Consider the following 23,342-nt stretch of genomic DNA (forward strand, 5'->3'; position numbering starts at 1 on the left):
AAACGAACATGGATGAAGCTGCAATGGCGTCAATAGGCAAAGAAAAGGGGTAGAAGAGAGTAACCTAATTTGATGAAGAATGCAGAAAGACAATAAAAGAAAGAAATACATATTACAAGAAGTACATAGCAAGAAGAACATGAGAAAGAAAAAGAGAATTGGAACAAGCCAGAAAAAAGGTGTTTAAAACGCGCAGAAAAAGAAAAGGAAATATGAGAACGGCCTCATTGTAAAATTTGCATTGAAAGAGGACTTCGGGCAATGACACAAGAGGTACATATACATAGCTGAAAAAAATTAGAGGAAAATATAAACTCAGTACAAATATCTGCAGAAATGGAACGGGACAAGTAGAAAGTGACCCAATTTTTCTGGCAAGATGTAAATCTGAGGCTCAGGGTTACATCTATTCTCTTCAGCGACTTCGCCAGATACCACAATTTGAAATAAGGAGACGGGCATTTACCACATGTTTTCCAATTCATCTAATTTCAAAAATCTCTATTTAATACTCCCAAATAAATCATGGTGCTATGGTGGAAAAGAATTTTTGATTATATCATAGTACAGAAACACCACCATAGATGACATTTGCTATTCATCACTTCACAACACACAATTCCAGAATTTCCTTAGTATGTAGTATCGAAACAACATCCTAAAGACGACTTATGAAAATGGTATGTTTAGTTATATGATTTTAGTCAAAAATTTCACATTGGTTTTTCAGTCAATTGACAAAGCAATAATTTTAGCAATAACTTGAAAATATCACAAAGTCCAGTCAAAGTGTGTGAATCGATCGCCTTCTTTCGTCTCTTAAATACAAGTCATGAAAATCCAGGATGACTCCTGAAAACTTGATAACGTCGGAAAACGAAATCTGACCACCTTTCAGAGCAATAACACTGTTGCACAAAATCGACAATCTCCTTAGATGAGATCGAGGAAGAAGAATAATGCGTTTTGTATTCGATTGAAATTTAATGTTATTAACAATTTTATGCACAAAATCTATGAAGTTTTGATAAAACACTATAGAAATAATTAACTTCGGGAATTGAGATACTAATCAATTGGAATAAAGAGTTGAGTCCTGAAAAAATTTTGATTTTTTGCACAAACCTAGACGAACAATAATATAATGAGAAACCAGATAAGAGTTATTTTAAGCAAAGCATCACACATTGCTAAAAACAGTTTTAAAATAAATACAAATATAAAGTGTTTCCAGTAATGTTGTCTCATGCAAAAATAAAACTGTTTATGAAAAATTTAAAAACAGATGTATTTTTAAAAGCTTGTTAACATTTTTAACGTAAAGTTTGATATATATCAAGCACATTAATTATTTCATAATTTTAATTTTTAATGTAGACATGTAATGAAATATTACAAGACATTTCATTCGCGCTGATACAATAATCTAAAATCTAGATAAGACTTTAACATGCCAACGTAAGACGTTATTGTACTTTAAGCTAAAGAAAGATTTTGCAATGAAAACTCCTCAACTTGACCTGAATTGGACTCCAAGCAGACGTTCTGGCTCGTAGTCGGTAAGTGAGCTCTTCATCATTTGATAGCTGCCGAGGCTCACCTCACCGCTAACCAAAGGTTATTGCTCGAAGACCACGGGTATTTTAACGCTATTCGGTTACGAACCGAAGTTATGTAATCGATGAAGAAGATCTTTGCCCGTTTAATGGATCCTTGGCTATTTAACTCAAAAAGAAGACGACAACTTTTTTTGTATTAGCGACCATCGACTTTTATGGCGTTATAATAACGGTATTACACGAAAATGAGCTCGCTTCAATTTACATAGTAGTTTAATTACTGGTAGGCTGTTGCAAGAAATGTTGTAAGTAATACTATTAAATTTCTATAAAATTTTCCTTTAACACCTAACGGTCAGTAATTACTGATAATTATTGTTTATGAATAGATTTCAAATAAGGACACATTTAAATTTTGATTAAATCATTTTCATCTAACAAGACATTTTTATAACTTTCTAATACAATAATATTTGGTAAGTAATAAAAAGAAGTAAATAAATTTAATGTTTAAATATATTAACTAATTCTTCCTTTATATCATTTATAATTAATCTATTTTAATAAATACATAAAATTTAATTTAATTAATAAATAAAAAAGAAAATTTATTAACCATTTCTCTATTACGATGACTTATTAATTAAGTAATCGCTTTCAAAACGACGTGGCATTCATCGAATCCAACAAACCGTAAAACAGCATCCTAACTCATTCCATTCCGTCCGTTTCGAACTTCCTTGTGCATTGAAGCGTGGTTGAATACTTCTTCAGCTCGTGCTCACTCTATTCATAAACATAACGGTTCGTGATATGCCGGCGAGATTCCGTGAAATTGGCCGGATATTCGGCGATTACGAGCTCGCGTCGATTAAAAAAAGTTTAAGTGAAAGTGAAGCTCGTTTGGTTATTACAGGATTGATAAATCTCGAGTTTAGATGGTCAAGGTCGGACGATGTGACTAGAAAGCCTCCTCCGCAACCTTCTGCATCACTTCGTCGATCTTTCCTTACCATTTCTGTTGTCTCGTTTCGTAATTGGATGTTGGCCCGTGCTTCGAAGTGTGTTTTATGGGCGATTCTTTCATCCGTTTTATTGCACGTCAGCGAGTTTATACATCCGCTGTTGGGAATGAATTTTACACGTAAGTTGTCTGTTACGAGATTTTTATCGACATCGACCGGAGAGAACAGGTGATGGACGTAAAGTGTAAATGAATTTCTTCATTAAAGTTGTACATTGACACGTTGAAGACGAGGTTTATGAGTTCGGGTTGTAAATAGATAAAATCTGTGGGATTGAAAATTTATAATAGATTAAGTAAATTGATTGTATTAAAGAATTTTGAAAGTACGGCGTTAGAGGTTTTTTATAAACTTTAATGATGATGGGTGAAAGGTAGTATTGAGTTTTTAAGAAAAGATACTTAATGGGTTGAAAACACAAAAATTTGTAGCTAATTTCTAACTTTGAAAGTATCCTTTTAAAGATATTAATTAAGGAAGATATTTATATTAATGATGATAAATCGCAAAAAAGTGATATCATAATTACATAGGAAGTTGATTCGTTTAAATAATAAACGAAATTTAATCTCTCTAAACTCACTGCGTACTATACATATTTACAATTAATATTAAAGTTAGAAATTGTATAAATTTATGTAAAATTAGTGATATCAAATTAGGTTTTGTACCCCTGTATAAGGTTTAGCAGGTAGAGACTTTAATGGGATTCTCAAATTGTTTCTAAATCATATAACTTCCGTGTAGTGAATTATCTTAACCTTTATAATGATTGTATGATTGTACATCTTTTGCTTTTTTATACATTGTCCATTATCTATAACTTAGGTAATAAGTGTGGACTTTTGAGAGAATTTTTTTTTGATTTGAAGAAATTTATTTACTTCTAAAAATGGAATTAAGGCAGAATACATACAATTTTGAGAAACTGGTGATCTTGTTGTTCAATTATAGATAACTCAAGAAATCAATCTTGAAGTATTGTTATTTTTATATGACTTCAGACCAACATTACTATTTATTGAAATATGTTAATGATATACTTAGTGATATACTTGGCCAAAAGTCATTGATGCAGTACTATAATTGGTACTCGAATTTTATGCACTCAGGTATTTTGAAGTATTGTTCCCATTTTATATTACGTATTAGGTGAGCATTCATGCCTTGTCCGAAAAACCCCGCTGTGAATGGTTTCAACATTTCAAAACTGGAGATTTCGATGTCGACGACTATTCAAAAAAGCTCGATTACGAAGATTTTCAAGTTTTATTGGACGAAGATAACACCAAGACGGAACAGCAGTTAGCCGATAATCTGAACGAGACTCTGTAAACCGTTTCAATTACTTTACATTAAATGGGCACGATTCAGAAAGACAGAAAACGGGTTCCATATTCTGCCGATTTTAGCAAAGGATGAACCTTCTTACTAATCTTTGAATATATCGAGCTTTTGTTCTAATGCAATCCATTTACAAGCGTTTTTATGCGAGGAAAACCTAATTATTATACATGACTATAAAGTTATACACAACTTGGTAGTTTATTGTATAGTGCACATTTACAGGTTGAGAGGGGGATTGTAGTGTAGAGGACAGTACTTTTTTGTCAGTTTTTTCTTGTAATTTTCCTGAGGTAGAAAGTAGATTTTGAGTAAAATTTTTATACAATGTTATGATACGCCTATTGTTAACAAAAAAGTAGCAATACCATACGGTTTCTAACACATTTTGAACATCAAAACTAAATTTCTCATCATGAAAATCATAAAATTGATCCTACTTTACGTAGATTATAGTAAAACTTTGAAAGTTGTTATGGAATAAGTGAAAAAAAGCAATTTTGAACACCTGTATCTAATAAACCAACAGATCTTATAATAAACACACCGTGTATTTTAAATTAATTCCCCATTTAATTACTAATTTAAAGCCACAAAAAAGTTAAAAAAATAAATTTATTTTTCTTTTAATTTGTTGATGATTTAACGCCATTTAAAACCTCAAACAGCCATAATAATTCTTCTAAGCAATTAGTACTCACTGGAATTAATTGTCCATTAAACGTGTTAAACGTGTAATTTTGGTGATTAAAATTATAGTTATTGCTTACTACATTATAATTTAAAATAAGTTTTCATAAGAAATTCAATAATAACAACTTCAACCTTGGTGGTGAGGTCAAGACAGGTTCCAGAAAAGTTAACGGAACGAGATACAACATGCAGAAAATGCGACTTGTATTAATAATTTGGATTAAGGACGACCAGAGAAAGGTCAACAAGGATACGGATAGGAAATATTACAAAATAATTGCACTAAAATTTTTGTTGAACTCATACGAGTATTGCAATATTGTACATGAATATGCAAAATTTATGTAAATAAAATTGCTATAATTTTGTGATTTATTTTGAATAAATAAATCATAAAATTTAATTTAGACACTTTTTCGTATCATCTGAATTTGCTCTTAACCTAATATTCCAACAAAAACAATACATCATCCGTATACTTGTACCAATACTTCAACAATTGAACGTCCTCGTACTTCTTGGCCCGTTCGAATAGTCGGGAATAATTAGCAAAAAAGATTCATATCTCCCGTTGGCGATTCTTCTAAGGCCACGGTTGAGTAAACCCCAGATATTGCAAAAGACCCAATCCGGTGCCTTGCATTGTTCTATAATGCAGGCTAATTGTTGTTTGTTGCATTTCTCGCAACCTGAAATAATAGTCCATCCATAATTGTTGCCGCTGTTTTTTAAGATTATCTGGATGGGTTGTTATGAATTGTGTAACAAAACGACTCAAAACTGAGTCAATTGTAATTGAAGAAAAAGACTTTAAAAAATTTCTAAAACCGTTATAGCTTCGGGAGTTTTTTTTTTCTTAAGATATTCAAATTACGTAAATCTGTAACGGAATATTCATAAAGATTCTTGTTGGTGTTATACAATTTAGTTGTAAAGATATTTTTTCCTAATAAGAGGTATTCATTTCTAATAATATTTGAAGTGTGTAATAACGGAATCATAAATTACGATGCGATCGACTAAATAATTGGCACACAATCGAATTACGAAGATAACACTCTCTTCCATTTAAGGCTCGCCTCGCATTATTACCCAATTTATTATAAAATTGGTGAACGTCGACCATGTTTTCTTGAACTATGACATAATCTATGGAAGGGACGATGAAAGTATAATGTTTTACAGGAAGTGTTTTGGTTGTATTAAAAAAAATATCATTAACATTCAAACAAAGATAACACCATCTTCAATAGAAATTTTGTTAAGAATATATCCATGTTAAAAAGTGTATAACATAAAAGATTATATTTGCATACATTTCGAAATTAAAACTGCAAAACCACAAAGTAAAACAACGTGCTGTGACGATATTTAAATATGAAACGTTAACCCAAATTTAGAAAATATATGCCATCGAGTAAATGTTAAGGATGATCGTTTTTGCGAATCGTTTTAAATTAAAAATGTTCATAGAAAACCGAAAATTTATTACTGCTTTGGATTTATTATTTAAAAAAGTTGCAGTTGTTCAAGGATATTTGCTTTTTTTCTAATATGATAAAGTTTAATCACCTTGAACCTCAATCAAGGTAAAATTGTGTAATAACTTATATTTTGAAGTATAGAAAATTTTAATTTTAGAGAATTTTAATTGATAGTAAATCTTTATTAAATTTTACTGCGTTTTAAATGATTCGAGACTTATACAGCAGATCATTACGTGTTTTTGAAATTGATTGACGATAATTTCTCTTCCATAACGGTATATGTTATTAAATAATATATAGGGATTTTTATCTACAATATTTAATTTGAGTGTCAATAAACTCAATTAGATACAGTGGGCAGATCCGTTCATTCAAGGATATTTATCTTTAAGTTTTGCTTAATGTCGATCGTGGAATGTTGAATTTTAACAATAATTTTTTCAGCACTTCTTCAACTGAATGAATCAAAAAACACTTTTGAATAACTCTTTGTGCTACATAACATAATAATAGTTCATTGTTACTCCTAATAATAATGCATAAGTTACCTTTGAACTATATTTATAGAAACTACATGTATCATTTTGTATCACAATGCTACCAAATTTGCTCAAACGTAACGGGCATAACATGACTTGAGTGACGCTAATGACGAGTTCTATAAGGTCTGAATATCATTGTCGTTTCCAAATGGTAAGTAATCTTCCTCTTTAAAAATTAATGGTTTTTATCAACTCACTGTGGCAGATATTTGGTTTTTATACTATTTTATACTAAACTTAATTTAGTTGGATTTGCTCAGGAAGTGACTTTATAGTATATTACTCAAATACCTATTGATGTTTAAATGGGTAGATGGGAACAAATTTAAAAACGTACATTTGAAGTTTTTAGTTTTTATTTGAATAAAATAGAGAAAAAATGCTTGAATCATCACAGAGAGCAGTGTTGGCGTAGATCCTTTAGACTGAATTGAATCACACTGCATAAATTATTGTAAAATCTTCAAAATGAGCTAATTATGTACTGATCAAGTATTTATATAATTGAACTTTTTCTGATTTCTAAATGGGAGTTCAAGTTATTCTGAATATAAAGGAAGATATAAATCTGAAACTTGCTATGATGCTAACATTTTTCTGATCTCTATTGTATCTATCTAGCTGTATTTTTATAGCAATAATATTACCAAGATAATTTAATAAAATCCCTTTTCATTATGTGTCACGTAACAATATGATTTTAATTTCTTGGTGGCGATTATGGAGGAAATTCAATCCAAAAAGCACTATATGGACAACAAGATAAACGATTTAATAATCTCAGCTAATAATAAGATAATGAAATTTAAACAACGGATGTTATTTACTATGATAAATGGATCATTGCATCTGCGCAGAAATGTTATTTATGGAAAGCAAGAATTAGCAGATTTGACAATTTAGAGGAGATGTAACGAAAGATTAATATTTTCAGATTAATAACTCTTCGATAATGTAAAAATGTGCTAGGATAATAATAATTAACCAGAGTAGAAAGAATTCATTCTGAATAGTAAAAGAAAGTGAATGAAAAAGAAGATGATGATGGTGACAAATCTGATGAGGATGGTGGATGATAGATGGACCGTAACGCAGGTAACAAATAACATTTAACTTATACATATTATAGAGTAACCTTTTCTAAAGCCTTGAGTATTTGTAATAAACTTGAGACCCTTCTGCAGTATTTGTAATCAGATTTTCCAACTTATTTTTTATTACACTTCTAAACAACTCCATTGATGTGTTTAGAATAATTTAATTTAATTTTATTAATTTGTCAATGACAAAAAGAAATAGAAAAACAAATTTAGAATTTCTATTATAACAGAACGGAAGTTGAAATCAAACGAATTGATCTATTTGAAACCCATGAAAGTATGTAGTACAAATTCCTATGCCTATCATTATACAATCTCGTGAGCAAGTTTCTTCTCTTACGGTGAGAGTGTCTACTATAAATTTGTTCCAGAATGCGACGAGATATGTACTAATGGAACAAATTTGTTAAATGTTGATTGTCACTTCAATGTATCACAACCGACTTCCGTTGTTAAGCAATCAAATTAATGACATGAAAAAAACTCTGTTGAAACAAAGTTATCTGCAACATACGAATCAATAAATATACTTTAACTCTCTATAAATCATAAGCATCCACGTGTTTGTGTTCTGAAGAAATTCGTCGACCAAATTAAGAGAAACCTGTCTAGATAGGGTTAATAAATTTAGAAATTAAGAAATAAAATATGGAAACGTTTACAAATTCGTACCGTCCCAGTTGCGACGTATCCCGGAACAGCACATTTTATTTATGAATGGTCGGGGCACTTTAAAAGGAAAAGCACACAACGAGGTCTACCAACTTCGAAAAATATATTACCATCGTATATTTGCGGTTTTTTCATTTTTTATTTACGAGCTGGGAATACGTTAGTAGACATCACGACGGATTTATTTCACGAATAAATCGCAGTTTCGAACAAGTTTCTTTTATTTTTTACCATAAAGAGAAAATTTTAAAATACAGTTTAATAATTTTCCAACACAGATTCAATAGGAAATAGTTAAATGTGATATTTATTCTTACAGAAATCAATGAGATCATAAATAAAGGACTGAACCATTCTCTTGATGGTAAGTTATATCTTCCCCATATACGGAACCTATTGAGTAGATAGATCGTAAATATTTGCACGTACTCAAACGTTAAATATAGTGCGTATATGTCGTGTAGTTATGTATACGTTGTTTGCAGTAAATTGAAAGTTATGAATCAGATATGCAAATTTAATATTATGAAATGCAATGTACAAATTGCAAACATAACTTGATAATACAACAATTTATACATTATTCTGTAAATATTTTATGATATCTAAAAGTGATTTAGAACTAATGATAAGATTACCTGACTAGAAGTAATCAGTTTTGATAACTGTAGTTTTTGGGTGTCTTGGAATGATTCATATAAAAAGGGTATGCTAAGATAATTTAAAAAAACAGATTGTTCAATTTTTACGGGAAATGTCTTGGGACACAAAAAGGCATGAAAAGCAACAAACATTAATAAGAACTGCGTTGGCCACTGCGAAAGCATTATTACGGTCTAACATACACGATTCAAATATCTTTAACAAATATAGCAAAGTAGCAATGTTAGTAGTTATAGTTTTTGTTACAAAGTAACATAACAGATAATAATCAATACTAGTTTAATTTAACCATTTGAAAAGCAGCTTCCATTAAACTTAATTAAATTTTCTATAATAAATGTCCAGACAAAGAACATCTACATATATGTTGATAAACAACAAGTGATTATCTTGGGATAGGAATGTGGACGCAGATATGCAGGTTAAATGATCTGCAAAATCACTGCAATTTATATAATGCAGTTCATTTGCAAGTTAAGCACAGGTCTAAGGCGCATCTGCATTACTCCTGCTTAATATCTACATTATTTCAATATTTCTGAATTAAATACATTGAATATTGAATGTGGTTAAATTTGAACGTGATATTATTTGTGGTTATTAAGTAATAAATTAAACCATAAGTTATTTAGTTACGCGAATATCCTCGTGATCATGACGAGGAAATAATCAAGATATTTATCTTTATTAACTAGGAAAGCAACATGAAGAAGAAGCGTAGGTACTGACTTCTTGGCGGACATTGCATATTACATATCAGAGATTCAGATATGTTTATGAAACCTGAAATTTATAACAGTTCATCACGAGCTCCAATACATTATGCTAATTTAGAAAAATGGAAATGTGCATTTAGGTACAAACATTATGTGAAAGAAAGGATAAACAAATATCTTATTAATAAAGGCTCTAGAAGTAATTATATTGTAAAACAACAAGGTTTTATTTATTTTGTATTTAAAAGCACGTTTATATTATCTCCCTTGCGTAAGAGACCGGTTGAAGTTTGCTATCAAATTTAAACTGTTTAAAACATTTAAAGAAGTTTATAAGAAGATACATTTTCTGTAAACGCATTGAAAACTAATTTATCAGTTTAAGTTATTGAATGATAAGTTTGAATGATAGACTATTTGGTAACGGTTTTTAAAGGGTTTATCATTTGTATGCTATTCCATGAAATCTTAAAAGCTTATTTTAAAATTTCTTGGTATCAGCAACACATTGTTCAATTTTGACAGGAAATCTACCACATCAAAATCTATATACTATCCAAATTTTTAGACAGTTTTGATGACCATCAACACACTAAAGAATTCGTCTATTCAAAAGTCCTATTTATATCTGAATATTTTGTTTTGCATCACCTTGTATTGTATAGATTATATTTACAATTTTGAAACCACATATTTAAATTACAGATTATTGTAATTAATAAAAATTATCTATTCGACATTGACTTATGACAGTATTCGATTTTAGTTATTTCTTGTCAATTTTATGGTGTAATGGTGTTATTAAAATTTCATTTCCGGTGAAATCTATATTACGAAACAGTCATATTTTCAAAATTGCGTATCATTTACGGGAACGAAGGTTTTCATTTCCGTGGAAACTATCAATCAGTTAACCAATGCGTATAAACTCCAGAAAAAGTCTAATTATACATGGTGATCCTGAATCACCAGTATAGTAAACCGGTTGTTTACATGAAAATTTTGATTGAGATATTGTTCATATCTTTCAGTTTTTAAATCATTCACATTTATAACAGTAATTTAGAATAATTCTGTAGATTTTTTGCTAGACAGCGAAATTTAAATAAACAAAAATTTTCTACGCGGTATCCTTGTGATTGTTGATAAAAAATCGTTTGGAATGTGCCGTCTTAATTTTTTGTATACAGTAAAGGTTAAGTTTTTCCAAATAAACGAATAGAAACTTGATTTAACAGAAATGATTTGAAGTAGAGCATTGAATTCTTGGTGTTAATTGCAAAAAGAAAGCAACTAACTCCGAATGGGGAAGTTAACATTTAGTATTACGTGCTAACACATTTCTATCCACAAGTTGGAAGTAGGCTAACAAGCAAAATAATTTGGAAACACTTAAACTTTAATGAATTTAATAGGATACAATTTTCTGAGTTAAATCGTTATTTTTATTTTAACTTTATAGAGTGAAATTCTTAACACCTAACACTATTTACGTTTTCTACTATTTCTTCTGACATTAATTTACATTGGTTTTGCAAATTAATCAATTTTCATGTTTTATTCCTAAATCCTATTTAATTTAAACTCAACTATAATTTAACTGTCATGTTTCTTATCAAGCCGTCAGTTACTCTATTCGATCGATGTCAACGTCCTCAAGATATAGATGCCGTTCTCATTCAACTGCCACACTTACGGGATTGATTTTTAATAATAATTAACCGCGGGCCTATTAATAATTTATATAAACGTACGAATCACGTTTCCCAGATTGTACGCCGCCGCAGCCGTCGTTATTTCTCGTTTCGTAATAGTTGGGCAATAGCGAATGCACGCGAGTTTTCGTCAAAGAAAAAACGCGTCCCAGACCTGTTATTACACACACTATACGTTATATACGATACATATACGGGGCTCACACTCGTTTTAATATCGGCGTCAACTCCCGTACGACATAATCGAATCCGACCAACCGTGTTATACAACCAGATATCAATTTGTTGGCACAAGCCAGTTTTTCGATCCGGAAGTAAAAAACATCATATATTAAGTTACAGTAGAAATTTTTTTTACTAAAACACATGTTTATCTAAACGATAAATTAATATATTCTTTCGTAATAACGATGTAATAAAGAAAATTAGATTTAAATTAGAAAAGATAATAATATTATATTTTAATACCTTCTAGTAATTTTCTTTGCTATCATTTGATAACGTAAGCGAAAACGTAACAGATGAGGGTTCTAGTGATGAAGATCACGTACATTTCTAGGATTTATAGATATATAACTTACTAGGAACTCAGATAAGAAATGTGGTCGAAATGTAGGTTAGCAGAGACAGTGATGGTGAGGAATCCGAAAATGATTTATTCTTAACCTTTATTACTAAATTTAACAGGTTGAGTGCCACCATGTATTGAAAAATTTTGGTCCTATGGGCCGGCACTTTTTTTTGTCTGAAAAGTTAGATATAAAAGTTTTATTGATGAAAACATGTATTTTGATACGACAAATGTTTTTGGAATATCGAAAACGGCATTTCATTTTTGGAGACCACATTGGTCTCACGCGGCCGCATATTTGACCATTTTGTTGAAACGGCCGAGAGAGACCAATGTGTCACTACGCTACGCATATCCCTGCATATTGAAAGTTGTCGCGGCACGCCCGACAAAATGTCTTGACGAACGGTCCGGTAAGAGAGGGGGAGTGTAGTAAGCTTGCGATCATCTCAGTTCTTCTCGTAGTGCAGCAAGAATTATACCATGTACTCGTACGAGCAAGAACAAAAGAGATGGACGAAGTTATGGCAAGAGGTGCTGTCTGATGAAGATGAACACTACAGCAGTCAAGATGAAGAATCACTGTGTGGAGACGTCTATCTTTCTGATGAATATCAATGTGAGTCCTCAGTAGATTCTGAATCATCATCGAAGAGGACATCTTCCAAATTACGTAAGAAAAGGCACAAGAAACATCCCCCGAAGAATGGAGAAAAACGTCAAAAACACCCAATTACAGGTAACGAACCGTCGACAAGTGCAACGGGTGCGGAAACTTCAAGTAATGTTTCAACTGAGGCGCAACATGTTGCTGACGTTATTGAAACTGTAATTGCAAATATGACTCAAGACTCTGACTCGGATTCCGATGAAACTCTTTTACCGTCAACCACTGATGCCGCTACGCAAAACGCAAACATCACTTGGGGTCCTGTAACCGGCAACAACTTGCGTCAAATTATGTTCTCTGAAGCAAATACCGTGGGATTTGATCCACAAATTCATGAAAATTTCCATGACAAGACTCCTTGTGAATTTTATAGCCTATTTGTGAGTGATGACATCTTAGAGTTGATGGTTGCAGTTTTTTCTTGTTACTTTATTGTTATTTTTCGAAATGGTCGTGGAAACGAATAGATATGCAGCACAATGTCTTGCAAAGAATCAACTTCGACGGGCTCGGATAACCTCTTGGCTTAACAGTTGTATCATAACTGTACCTGAAATGAAAAAATTCCTGGGTATTGTTTTGTGGATGGGCTCTGTCAGTTCCCAACGCTTCAAGCTTATTGGTCCAAGAGCCCTATATATAAGAACTTCATCACAGGCGTAATGTCCCGAAACCGTTTTCAGTTGCTATCTAAGATGCTACACTTCAGCGATAATTCCGAAGTAACCGAAGATAGGCTTCAGAAACTTACACCACTTGTTCTGAAACTCAAAGAAGTCTTCCAACGAATATACGTTCAAGGAGAATATGTGTGCATCGACGAAACATTGGTGCCATTCCAGGGACGGCTCAAGTTCAAACAATACATTGCCAATAAAAGACACAAATTTGGCATAAAGGTATTCAAGTTGTGCCTAGAGAGCGGTTACACCTACGACTTCAAAATATACTGCGGTAAGGAGCAGACAGAGGGAGGTGGCGTTCCAACTAACGTTGTTTTGAACTTGATGAAAGATTTACTTCATAAAGGGAGAACTCTTTGCACTGATAACTACTACACCTCAGTAACTCTTGCTCACGAACTACTACGCCGTGAAACTCATTTGATTGGAACGTTACGAACAAACAGAAAATTCAATCCCAAGAATGTTATAACGAAAAAACTCAAACTTGGGGAAACCATCGCTGAAGAAAGCAATTCAGGAATAGTAGTTCAAAAATGGAAGGATAAGAGAGACGTGCTGACATTGAGCACGAAATATACCGATGAAATGGTGACCGTGCAGAGAAGACGAGGTGAAGTCTGCAAACCAAAAAATGTTATCGAATACAACAAGTTCAAAGCCTTCATTGATATCGCCGATCAAAAAAAAAGTTACAATTCCTCACTACGTAAAACATTGAAGTGGTATAAAAAACTTGCCATTGAACTTTTGACTGGCACTGCTTTCATCAATGCTTACATCGCTTATAGAGACATCGCCAATGAGCCCATGTCTATAACAAAATTCAGAGAATCAGTAATATTTGGTCTTCTGCAACTTGAAGAACATGAACAGACGGTTACGACAAACGACCACAAGCTAGTCAACCTCGGTAGAAAACTAAGAAGGCGCTGTGTGGTCTGTTACTCACAACATAGTCAAGAAATGGGCAGAAAAGAAGCACTCAAAAAAACTCCGCAAAGTATGTTGAAATGCGAGGCTTGTGACAAACATTATTGCCTTAAATGTTTTTTTGAAAGCCACGTGGCGAAGAAATAATTTGCCTAATTTGTTCTTTGTTTTTCTTGTATGTTTATTATGTGTCAATAAATAAAATTCCTAATGAAATGTATGTCTAAGTAAAAAACAAAAAATAATACAAATGTGGGTTACTTTATCTTTCCTGGCCACGTAGCACCGCTTTGGTTTCTCATCTCCACAGGCCAAAAGTTGTCTCTGGACCGCCAGGCCGCGCAGTTTCGAACTCCATTGATTTCATATTGCAGTGAGAGACCGTTGCGGAACTACACAATCAAATCAAGTATGGGTACATGCGAGGCCACATTGGTCTCACCTGGCTAGAAAGTCAAAAGTATATGCGAGACCACGTTGGACTCTTGTGGCACTCAACCTGTTAACTAAAACTACGAAAAGAGCAAAGAATAAAAAGGACGCGTACTTACATAAAGCAGAATGACGTATACAAGCACAATGCATGAGAACTTCAACGAATCGTTACAGCTTGAAATCTCAGGTAAACTTATGGAGAAAATAATTTATTGAGATTATGATTTTGAGCGGTTATTGTAATGTTTCTGAATGGAAAATAAGTTTTGCGAAGTCATAGGATGCAAACACTACTTTGGTGTCTAGTGTACGAAATTCTAACAAGTATGAGTTTGCTGTGGTCTACAATGACTTGGTACATACCTTCGACAAAGTCACGGTTCTCTGTGATGGATGAGTTTATACTGTAGGTTGAAGCTACCAAAATGGCAACGTATCAATGTAAGATAATAAAGATGTCCGTTCCAAAGTGGTTGATATTTTTCGGATTTTACATTTTAACTTTATAGAGCTATTCCTATAATAAAAAGAGTGAAAATTTGATATACTTTAAATTGTTTAGAGATAAACGCCAGAAAACAACCATTTCATGATGTGAAAATGTATGTATTGGCATTTGTTGGGACTACAAACTGCTAAGGTTACTGTCCAATTAGAAGAATCAACAATAACCGGCAAACACGAATTATTGTTGGCATGTGTTCGATCATCCAATAAAAGACCAAGAAACACATCTAAGAATTCAAGAGCAGAGATGAATTCTTTCTGAGTTCTTAAAAATCTCATTCAAATTTCTCTTATAATAAATGAAGTACTATGTTAGTCATTATGGTGGTTTTATCTAGCGATTAGAAAAAATGACAAACATAGTGAAGGTTTGAAACAAAAAATTCTTCAGGTACAGTCTACAGTAGTGATATTTTGATATGCATTCAAAGTTTGGATGGACTTTATTTAATGTTCTAAAGTAGATTCTATAATAATTCTATTTTTAAAGATATCTCCCTGGAGATTAATCCTATATGTCGATATTACAGAAACAAAAAACACTATTTTACAAGATTTGTTCACAAATATAAGTCCACAGGTGGAGTTGTAGATTATGTAAATAATACTTTGCATATAATGTCAGGCAACTATATGAACTGCGACACAGAAGTATTTTTTTATCATTTCTATCATCATACCTGGTAGAAACAAGCTTTAGAAATCTGCTGCACATCATTAACCGTGGAGATTTCTGAATACAATGCACTTCTTTTAAACCAAAAATAGGTAAATATTCTGGCAGCTCTTTTCACGTTTACAGTCTATTTTGAAACTCTTTTTGAACTTTTGCAGGGTCTAAAATATAAAGACACGTTAATTTAAAAAAAGAATAATAGGGATTTCCGGTATCAACTTTTCTTGAAATAGGTCTGCTGGCCAAAATAGTTTGGAAAAGAATCGGCTAGGAAATAAATCGTCGGAATTAAAATTTCATTTTGTTTTCGATCAAGAAATAAAATTTTTCATAGATCTCAACACAACCATAGCGCAGAAGGTGTTATAAAAAATGTTTAAATTAACAAATTATTATTAAACGAACTGAAAAAGGTACAAAATGTGTAGCATTCAAACTGTAAAGAAAATTAATTATTCACTCGACATGAATTCGCAATTCTGGTTTTGAAAACCACGAATGTGGTTTTTGTGACTTATATCAACAACGATTAAGAGTAATATTTAGTGTGATTCGTTTATTTTGTTTTAATAAGGAGATTAAAGATCTAGAAAATACAGTTAAATCTTTGGGATTAATAAGTGCGGTCTCAGCTGGCAAACCAGTTACTATAACACCTTGAAGCCAATAATCTGCTTAGTTCTTTACGAATTAATTTTCGATTAAACGTTAACTATCAAAAAAATGTTATTGACTCCATGGTAAATAGCAATCAACTCTATTTTTGTTTTTCACAGTTCTAAAATACATGATCAAATATTATCAAAACTAATTCAGAGGCTTCCAAATGTATAAATGTATCCAAGTACATATAAGAAAGTAAAAGGTTCACATTGATTAGCAACTCTCTCTTCGAATTATGGTATCGTATTATATTATTATCTCTAAGTTCTCCTCGAATGCAATTGAAATAGCAATTTAGATGTGAATATAATTCAATTTATACTGTCATAGATGGGATAATACAAAAAAGGCAGATTCAATATTGGCCGTAGAAGTCATGCCATTGTTCCTTCTAGCAAAAGGAAGTAATTTAGCTGCATTCGAGCAATGAGTTCTTCTAATGAATCTAATTTTCATTGCAGAATTTGTGCGTATGCATTCAATGTCGAAAAATGTTTTATAACCTTATAATAACCTTATAATCTGATCAAACTCTTGTGAACAAAGTTTAAGTTCAAAATTAAAAGGTAGGTACAAGACCAAATACCAAACACGTTCAATCAATTGTGTTCAATTGTGACCAGGAAAAGATATTTAAATGTTTTTGCATAAGGTTATTAATCAGAAAATATCAAATGTCAAATTAATTTTGAGTCACCAATTACAAATACTACCTATGTCTTCAATCTTACAGATAACTTTGTGCCTTTTACTGATATCGGTTTTGTTACCATACCATATACGATTATGGTATTGCAGCACTTTGAAAAAGCACATGATTGCAATCGCGAACCGCGAGAATCGATTGTAGAGGATTTCCTCCTGTGTTATTTATTAAATGAAAAACTGAAATATCCAATTAGTGAATCTTGAATTGATAGATAATTCCTTATATAGCACTGATATACTAAATATTTTTATCAACTCTTTAACACGCTGGTAAAAATTAATGGTTGAACCTGTTTTGATCAATCTGTTTGGCTCTAGGTTTTTGACAGTCGGTTAAACCCAGTTCACTTCGGGAGATTGTCAGTAACATGATCCACAAAACTGTTTTAATATACATATTCTACAGTTTTTGTTTATTTATTTTGATAGTATTAGCATAGCAAAATATATTTGAATAAACAGCTAATAAACACCTGTCAATTATAAAAGATAAATTTTCATTAATTTAAATACGCAAAGTTTATTCCTTTCTCTAGTTTGCCTTTAGCTCGATAGTAGCTTTTCCAGATTTAGAAGATATGTCAGTTATAGATTTAAACATCCTCAAAATCTATCGTGTATCTAAGTATCATCCCCGTGAAACTATGTCTAACAGTGGCGAATGTATTCAATTTGTATTCACCACACCTGCTCGAAATCGCAGAAATCTTTGAAAGAACAAAGATGCAATCATCAATTGTTCTTAGCCTACCAAAGTATTTCAGATTAAATGTTTCCGGCAAATATTTGGAATGTATTAGTTTATTTCATCTTCTATTGCACATTTTATCCTTACTTATCAAATGCCATTTTGATACTTAAATGAGATGTGTTAGGTCTTTATGATCTGAGTTATGCCGATCACTGTAAAGCTAAGTATAGTGACTTAAGTATTATTAGCAAACTTGATTTGAAGCTATTGGGAGTCATTGAGACGTGTTGAGGATTATTCAGACACGTTGCAAGTTGTTGGGAAGTTATTGAGGATATTGGAAGCTTTTTAAAGCGAGAGTTAATTGGAGCAACTGGAAGGTAGTAAAACCGGAAGCTATTGAGAGCCATTCACAGCAATTATATACCATTGAGAGTTCTTACTTTGATACTACTTGACTACAACTCTAATAAACACAAATTGTTAATTAATGAATATTAAAACACCAACTACAATTCTCTAATGCCACAAATGAACGGCAATTTTGTTAATTTTGCATTCAAAATTTCATGTTATTACCAAACAGAAAACGTTTCAGTACGAATTTTAAAATAACAAGAAGTTTCTTGTGCCATGGGACCAGAGCTTCGTTTATTACATAATAACAACCGGCCAATAATTTAACAAGCGTGGAACCGGTTGATTGTACTGCCCGCAAACCGTCGCCACATCAAAGTAATAAACCGTTATTAAAGGTTACAGAACGCTTTTGAATTGTTGAATAAATAGTTTGCTATCTCACATGGCGAAGAGAACCACATCGTTGTGCAATTTAAAACTGTGCTGATGCTCAAGTTTTACTTTTTTTTATAAAACGATTCCGTGGGAGATTTAATCGAGAATGATCTATTGTTGATTTCTATAGAAAAGATCTGGGTTAAAATTGATTATTTAAAGATGTATTTATAATTATTAGTCCAGTACAGTTATTTAATATTTTGATTATAACCTTGACAAGCATATAAAATTTTCTTACCAATTGACAACTTTCTCTAAACATTAACACATAAAATTCCAAAATATCCATTGCAAAGAAAAACAGAGAAAAAAGCAAACAGTTGATGTAATCTGTATAATTTTTCGCGGAAATAAGCTTATAGTGTAAATAAAACGAACAGTAATCCAAATCGTTACTCATAATTGTCTTGTTTTCTTGGTCACGAACAAGAACTGAAAGTCAACTTTTAAACGATAGTTTTGTTACGGAAATGACAACCTTGGTTGAATAATTTATTTCTTATAAATGCATTAAGAGTTGGCGGTTTTTGAAAAAAATATTAAAAATAATCAAATGAGTAGCGAGAAGAATAGAAAAGTAAAGTAGGTAAACGATAATATCTTAAGACCGTGGCCTGTTTCTTGGGAGAAATTCTTATTCTTGAACTATATTTTGCAGTGATATGCGATGTTACTTTAAAATAATTACCACTTTAATTCCACGATTTAGTGTCGGATTAAAGCAAGATTATTACGCTTTCTAGAGACTATTTTAGTCGAAATTAAGATTTAGTTCTGTTTACCTAGCTTTACAACATCGTGTAAAATTGGCTTTTTACTTGGAGATCAATAAATATCAATAATAATTTATTTACTCCAAGTTAATGTTGACTTTTTAAATATACAATAAGATGAGCCAATAACATTTTATTATCTAATGATGTAACCTATTGTATCTATTACCCTTATTCGTTTCCATTAGATTTTGGATAATGCTTTTTTTGTTGAACGTCTGCTCATCCTTGGCGGCGATTGAAAAGGAATATGTACTGACTTTCGAACATCACAAGTTATCGTTGCAGCATTCCGTTCTTTTTTTTAGGTAATTCGCACGATTCTCAATTACAGAGAATTGCAAAAACTACAAGTTTTTATGTAGCATAACAATTAGTTTGAATGTAAGAAAAATTAAAATAAGGTCAATCGATTGTTAGTATTGATTTAAAAGAGTGTAAAATTTTTTGAAATATTTGTGCAATTTTATGGTACACATTCTATGATATTAATATTGTTAATCTTCTTTCTATGATTCCTAAAACCCATAACAAATTATATTGCGTTTTAAGTAAATTAAACAATTTTTAAAATGAATTGTATTTTAAATTTTTAATTCAAACATTTCATATCTTCAACATTTTGGTGAGTCTTATTGATATTATGGAGATTTGAGTAGTGATTGATAGATTATTAATTTATATTAAATCGATTTTTCTTAAAAAATTATTAATATTTGTTATATTTAACTTACCGACTTCTAGAACTAGCACCACGACCTGGTGGTGGACCAATAGTTGACGTTGTAGTCTTATTATGTCCGGCGTTCCTTAATTGGGAACTTGTCTTGTTCTGAGCCGCAGCAGCCGCGGCTAGTTGTCCGGCGCTCGTCCTTGGAAGTCGTGGCGAACCCTTCAGGGCACACTGCACCCCTCCAAGGATCACTATGAAGGACACGAACAGGAGGACCGCGCGCGCACACCCCATGTCCACGGGCACTCGCAACACTTTACCTCCTCTTAAAAAAATTTTTTTCTCAAGAAAAACAATTAGGAGCACACGCGTTGGGGTTTACTCCTCTTAGCCACCTGAATTTTGGGGCACCTGTTCTTTTCGATTCTCGACGATTATGGTATTGTCCTGTACCAGTCACTTCTCTTCTGGCAAGAGTCGGTAGGCAGTCTGTCCGCTCTGTACCACTGACCGACAGTCTGAACCGTTTCGACCGGCGACTTTCACTCCGTGTTGTGTTGTGGCGGTGTGGTGTTGTGTATGGTATGGTCGGAGGTGTCTCTGTGGAGCAGGTGGTTCAGGTTGTTTCAGTGGGGCCGCCCATGATTTTTCGGAGACACGAAGACTTGATCAGCTGAACCGAACGAAAGGAGAGATGGTTCGGCAGCGGCTTCCATTCATGGATGATCACGTGCGGGTACCCTGCAAAGAAGGATGATGCCGCCCGATGATGAGAAGGATCTCCGAGGCTTGTGCCGGAGGTCGTGTCGATCTAAGAATAACGTCTTCGCTTCGTTTAACGGTCACATCTTGAGCCGTTACCAAGACGTACATCACGCGATGACCGTATTGTTAATTTCGTTTTCAGCGGTCACTTTCTTTTTTTTCTGTTACTTCGGCTGCTGCTTCAATTTGGGCGGTCCCGTTTGCTCAATGCCGGTTTGTTTGGAAATCGCTTTCAAATTAAACACTTCGAATTTGGTTAAGGCGATACCGTGATAGGTGAAAATTTTTCTACGCAAACATATTTGACCGGTTTGGAAATTGTTTCCGGTGTAAAATGATCCAAAAAATTCCAATACCTATTAATAAAGAAAAATCAATAAATTCGTTGTTGTGGTTGTAGGTGATGATGTATAAAAAATAAATAACTCTTCTGTTGTAATTTTATTTCGATCTAGAGGTTAGCTAATGTTATCATAAAATTTTATATATTTCTTTTACGGGTTCTAACGATTTATGTGCTGTTATTTAGGATTTAGACCAGTTTGATACTTAAATGGAACTAAAACCAATCTTAAACTTATAAGTAATAAATTCCTTAACAGTTACAACATAAAATGATATTTCATATATAGCACAAAAATATATATGGTGACACAAAATAAACATGTTTATTTTATATTGGATAATCCCTGAATAATATATTTCAGTAAACAAATTAGAAGTTTTGTTTTAAAAACCACATATCTTTTTACGGTTAGGTTTTGCAGTGTTATTCCAGATTTCGTTCTCACACATTAGTGTAGTACATTTTATAGCCTTGATTTAGGTGCAGGTTACATGAAATTATTATATATATTATTGAGAATTAGGAATAAGACACTGCCCTGTGCAACATCTGTTCTAATTGGTGATTTACAGGAAATGTGTCCGTAAATTTTTATAGAGAAGGTTCCATTTGTCAGGTATTACTTGAGGTGCTCTAAAATAGCACTCTAGTTAAAGATCGCCATTTCTGCCATGCAGAAATTTCTATCCTCCTTGTCGGCTTCCACCAGATATCAGATACATAAATTATGCGACTCGCGAGATTGGTGTTGTATCAGTATAATAGATGACAGCCTTACTGGCTTAGTCTTGATCAAAACTGCATTCCGAGGCTTTGATATGCTCACCTTGAGTCCCGCACTTTTTAAAGTAGGCGTAAAAATTATATTATTATTTTAAAGTATTGATCCATAGGGAGAGTGTGGTCTCTAGCTCGGTTGGAGTTTTGGCGATAAAGACGTTATCATCCGTATACAGTAGATTGCAGGATAGTGGTTCTAAGATGTCTTTCGTAATTATCTCTATCACAAGACTAAACAGTAGGGGGTTAAAAACGTAGCCTTGACACACTTCACTTCGAATTCTTGGCTGAGACTTGAGACCGAACTCTGGTACGAACATACCTTGTGATACATATCGTGTATTACCCGCGACCTTAAACACGAATATACAGGGTGTATCTGTATGACATGCCCAAACTTCAGGGGGTGATTCTTTAGGCAATTTTAAGGGTACTTTGATATATAAACCATGGGCGACTTGGGCTCCCCTAAGGAGCTACACCCCTCCAAAAATGGCGGAAAATTTTGGTTTAATTTTTTTTTCTCAAAAACCATAAACGCTAGGACAACGAAATTTGGGGAATATGTTTAACTGGTAGTAGGGCACGTTTTCACCCTATTTGTACTTTCAACCTATCCTTCTAAACTACTAAAGGTAACCACCCCTTTTACATTTTCGCTAAAATTTTTTTATGTAGAGGGTAAATACATTAAAAAAAAATTACATAGGTAGATGAAAGTATCCTAAAACTTTTTTGTCTCTCTAAAATTTTTCCAAAAACGACTAATTTTTGAGAAAAAAAATAATAAAGCAAACACTGCCCGTTCAACAACGGGGTTGTCGATCAAATGTTGGAATGAATTTTTAATGAAAAAATCTTAGTAGGCTTTGCAATCTTTGTCAGAAATATTTTTGACGTTTAAATGTCACTGGTTTTCTTACTATTATTATTGTTTTTCAAATTAATTTATGAATAAAGTTCTACCGCATTTACGCTCGTTCACTGGACGTTTCAAAATTTTAAATAAAACAATAATAATACTAAGAAAACCACTGACATTTAAACGGCAAAAATATTTCTGACAAAGATTGCTAAGCTTGCTAATATTTTTCTTTAAAAATTCATTCCAACTTTCGATTAACAACGCTACAGCTTAACAGTTAGTGTTTGCT

The 23,342-nt window shown here is 32.5% G+C and overlaps 1 protein-coding gene across 1 annotated transcript in view; it reads right to left on the reverse strand.

Moving 5' to 3' along the window:
* Positions 1–21,239, reverse strand: part of LOC111420533 (angiopoietin-2) — a 68,343-nt gene extending 47,104 nt beyond the window's left edge. Inside the window, exon 1 of the mRNA XM_023053553.2 lies at positions 20,359–21,239. Within this exon, the coding sequence (XP_022909321.1) occupies positions 20,359–20,591 (233 nt within the window). The 5' untranslated portion in view covers positions 20,592–21,239. The remainder of the gene's footprint in view (positions 1–20,358) is intronic.
* Between the last annotated feature and the right edge of the window lie 2,103 nt (positions 21,240–23,342).

Source organism: Onthophagus taurus, chromosome 1 (assembly GCF_036711975.1).
Source record: "Onthophagus taurus isolate NC chromosome 1, IU_Otau_3.0, whole genome shotgun sequence".
NCBI classification, from domain to species: domain Eukaryota; kingdom Metazoa; phylum Arthropoda; class Insecta; order Coleoptera; family Scarabaeidae; genus Onthophagus; species Onthophagus taurus.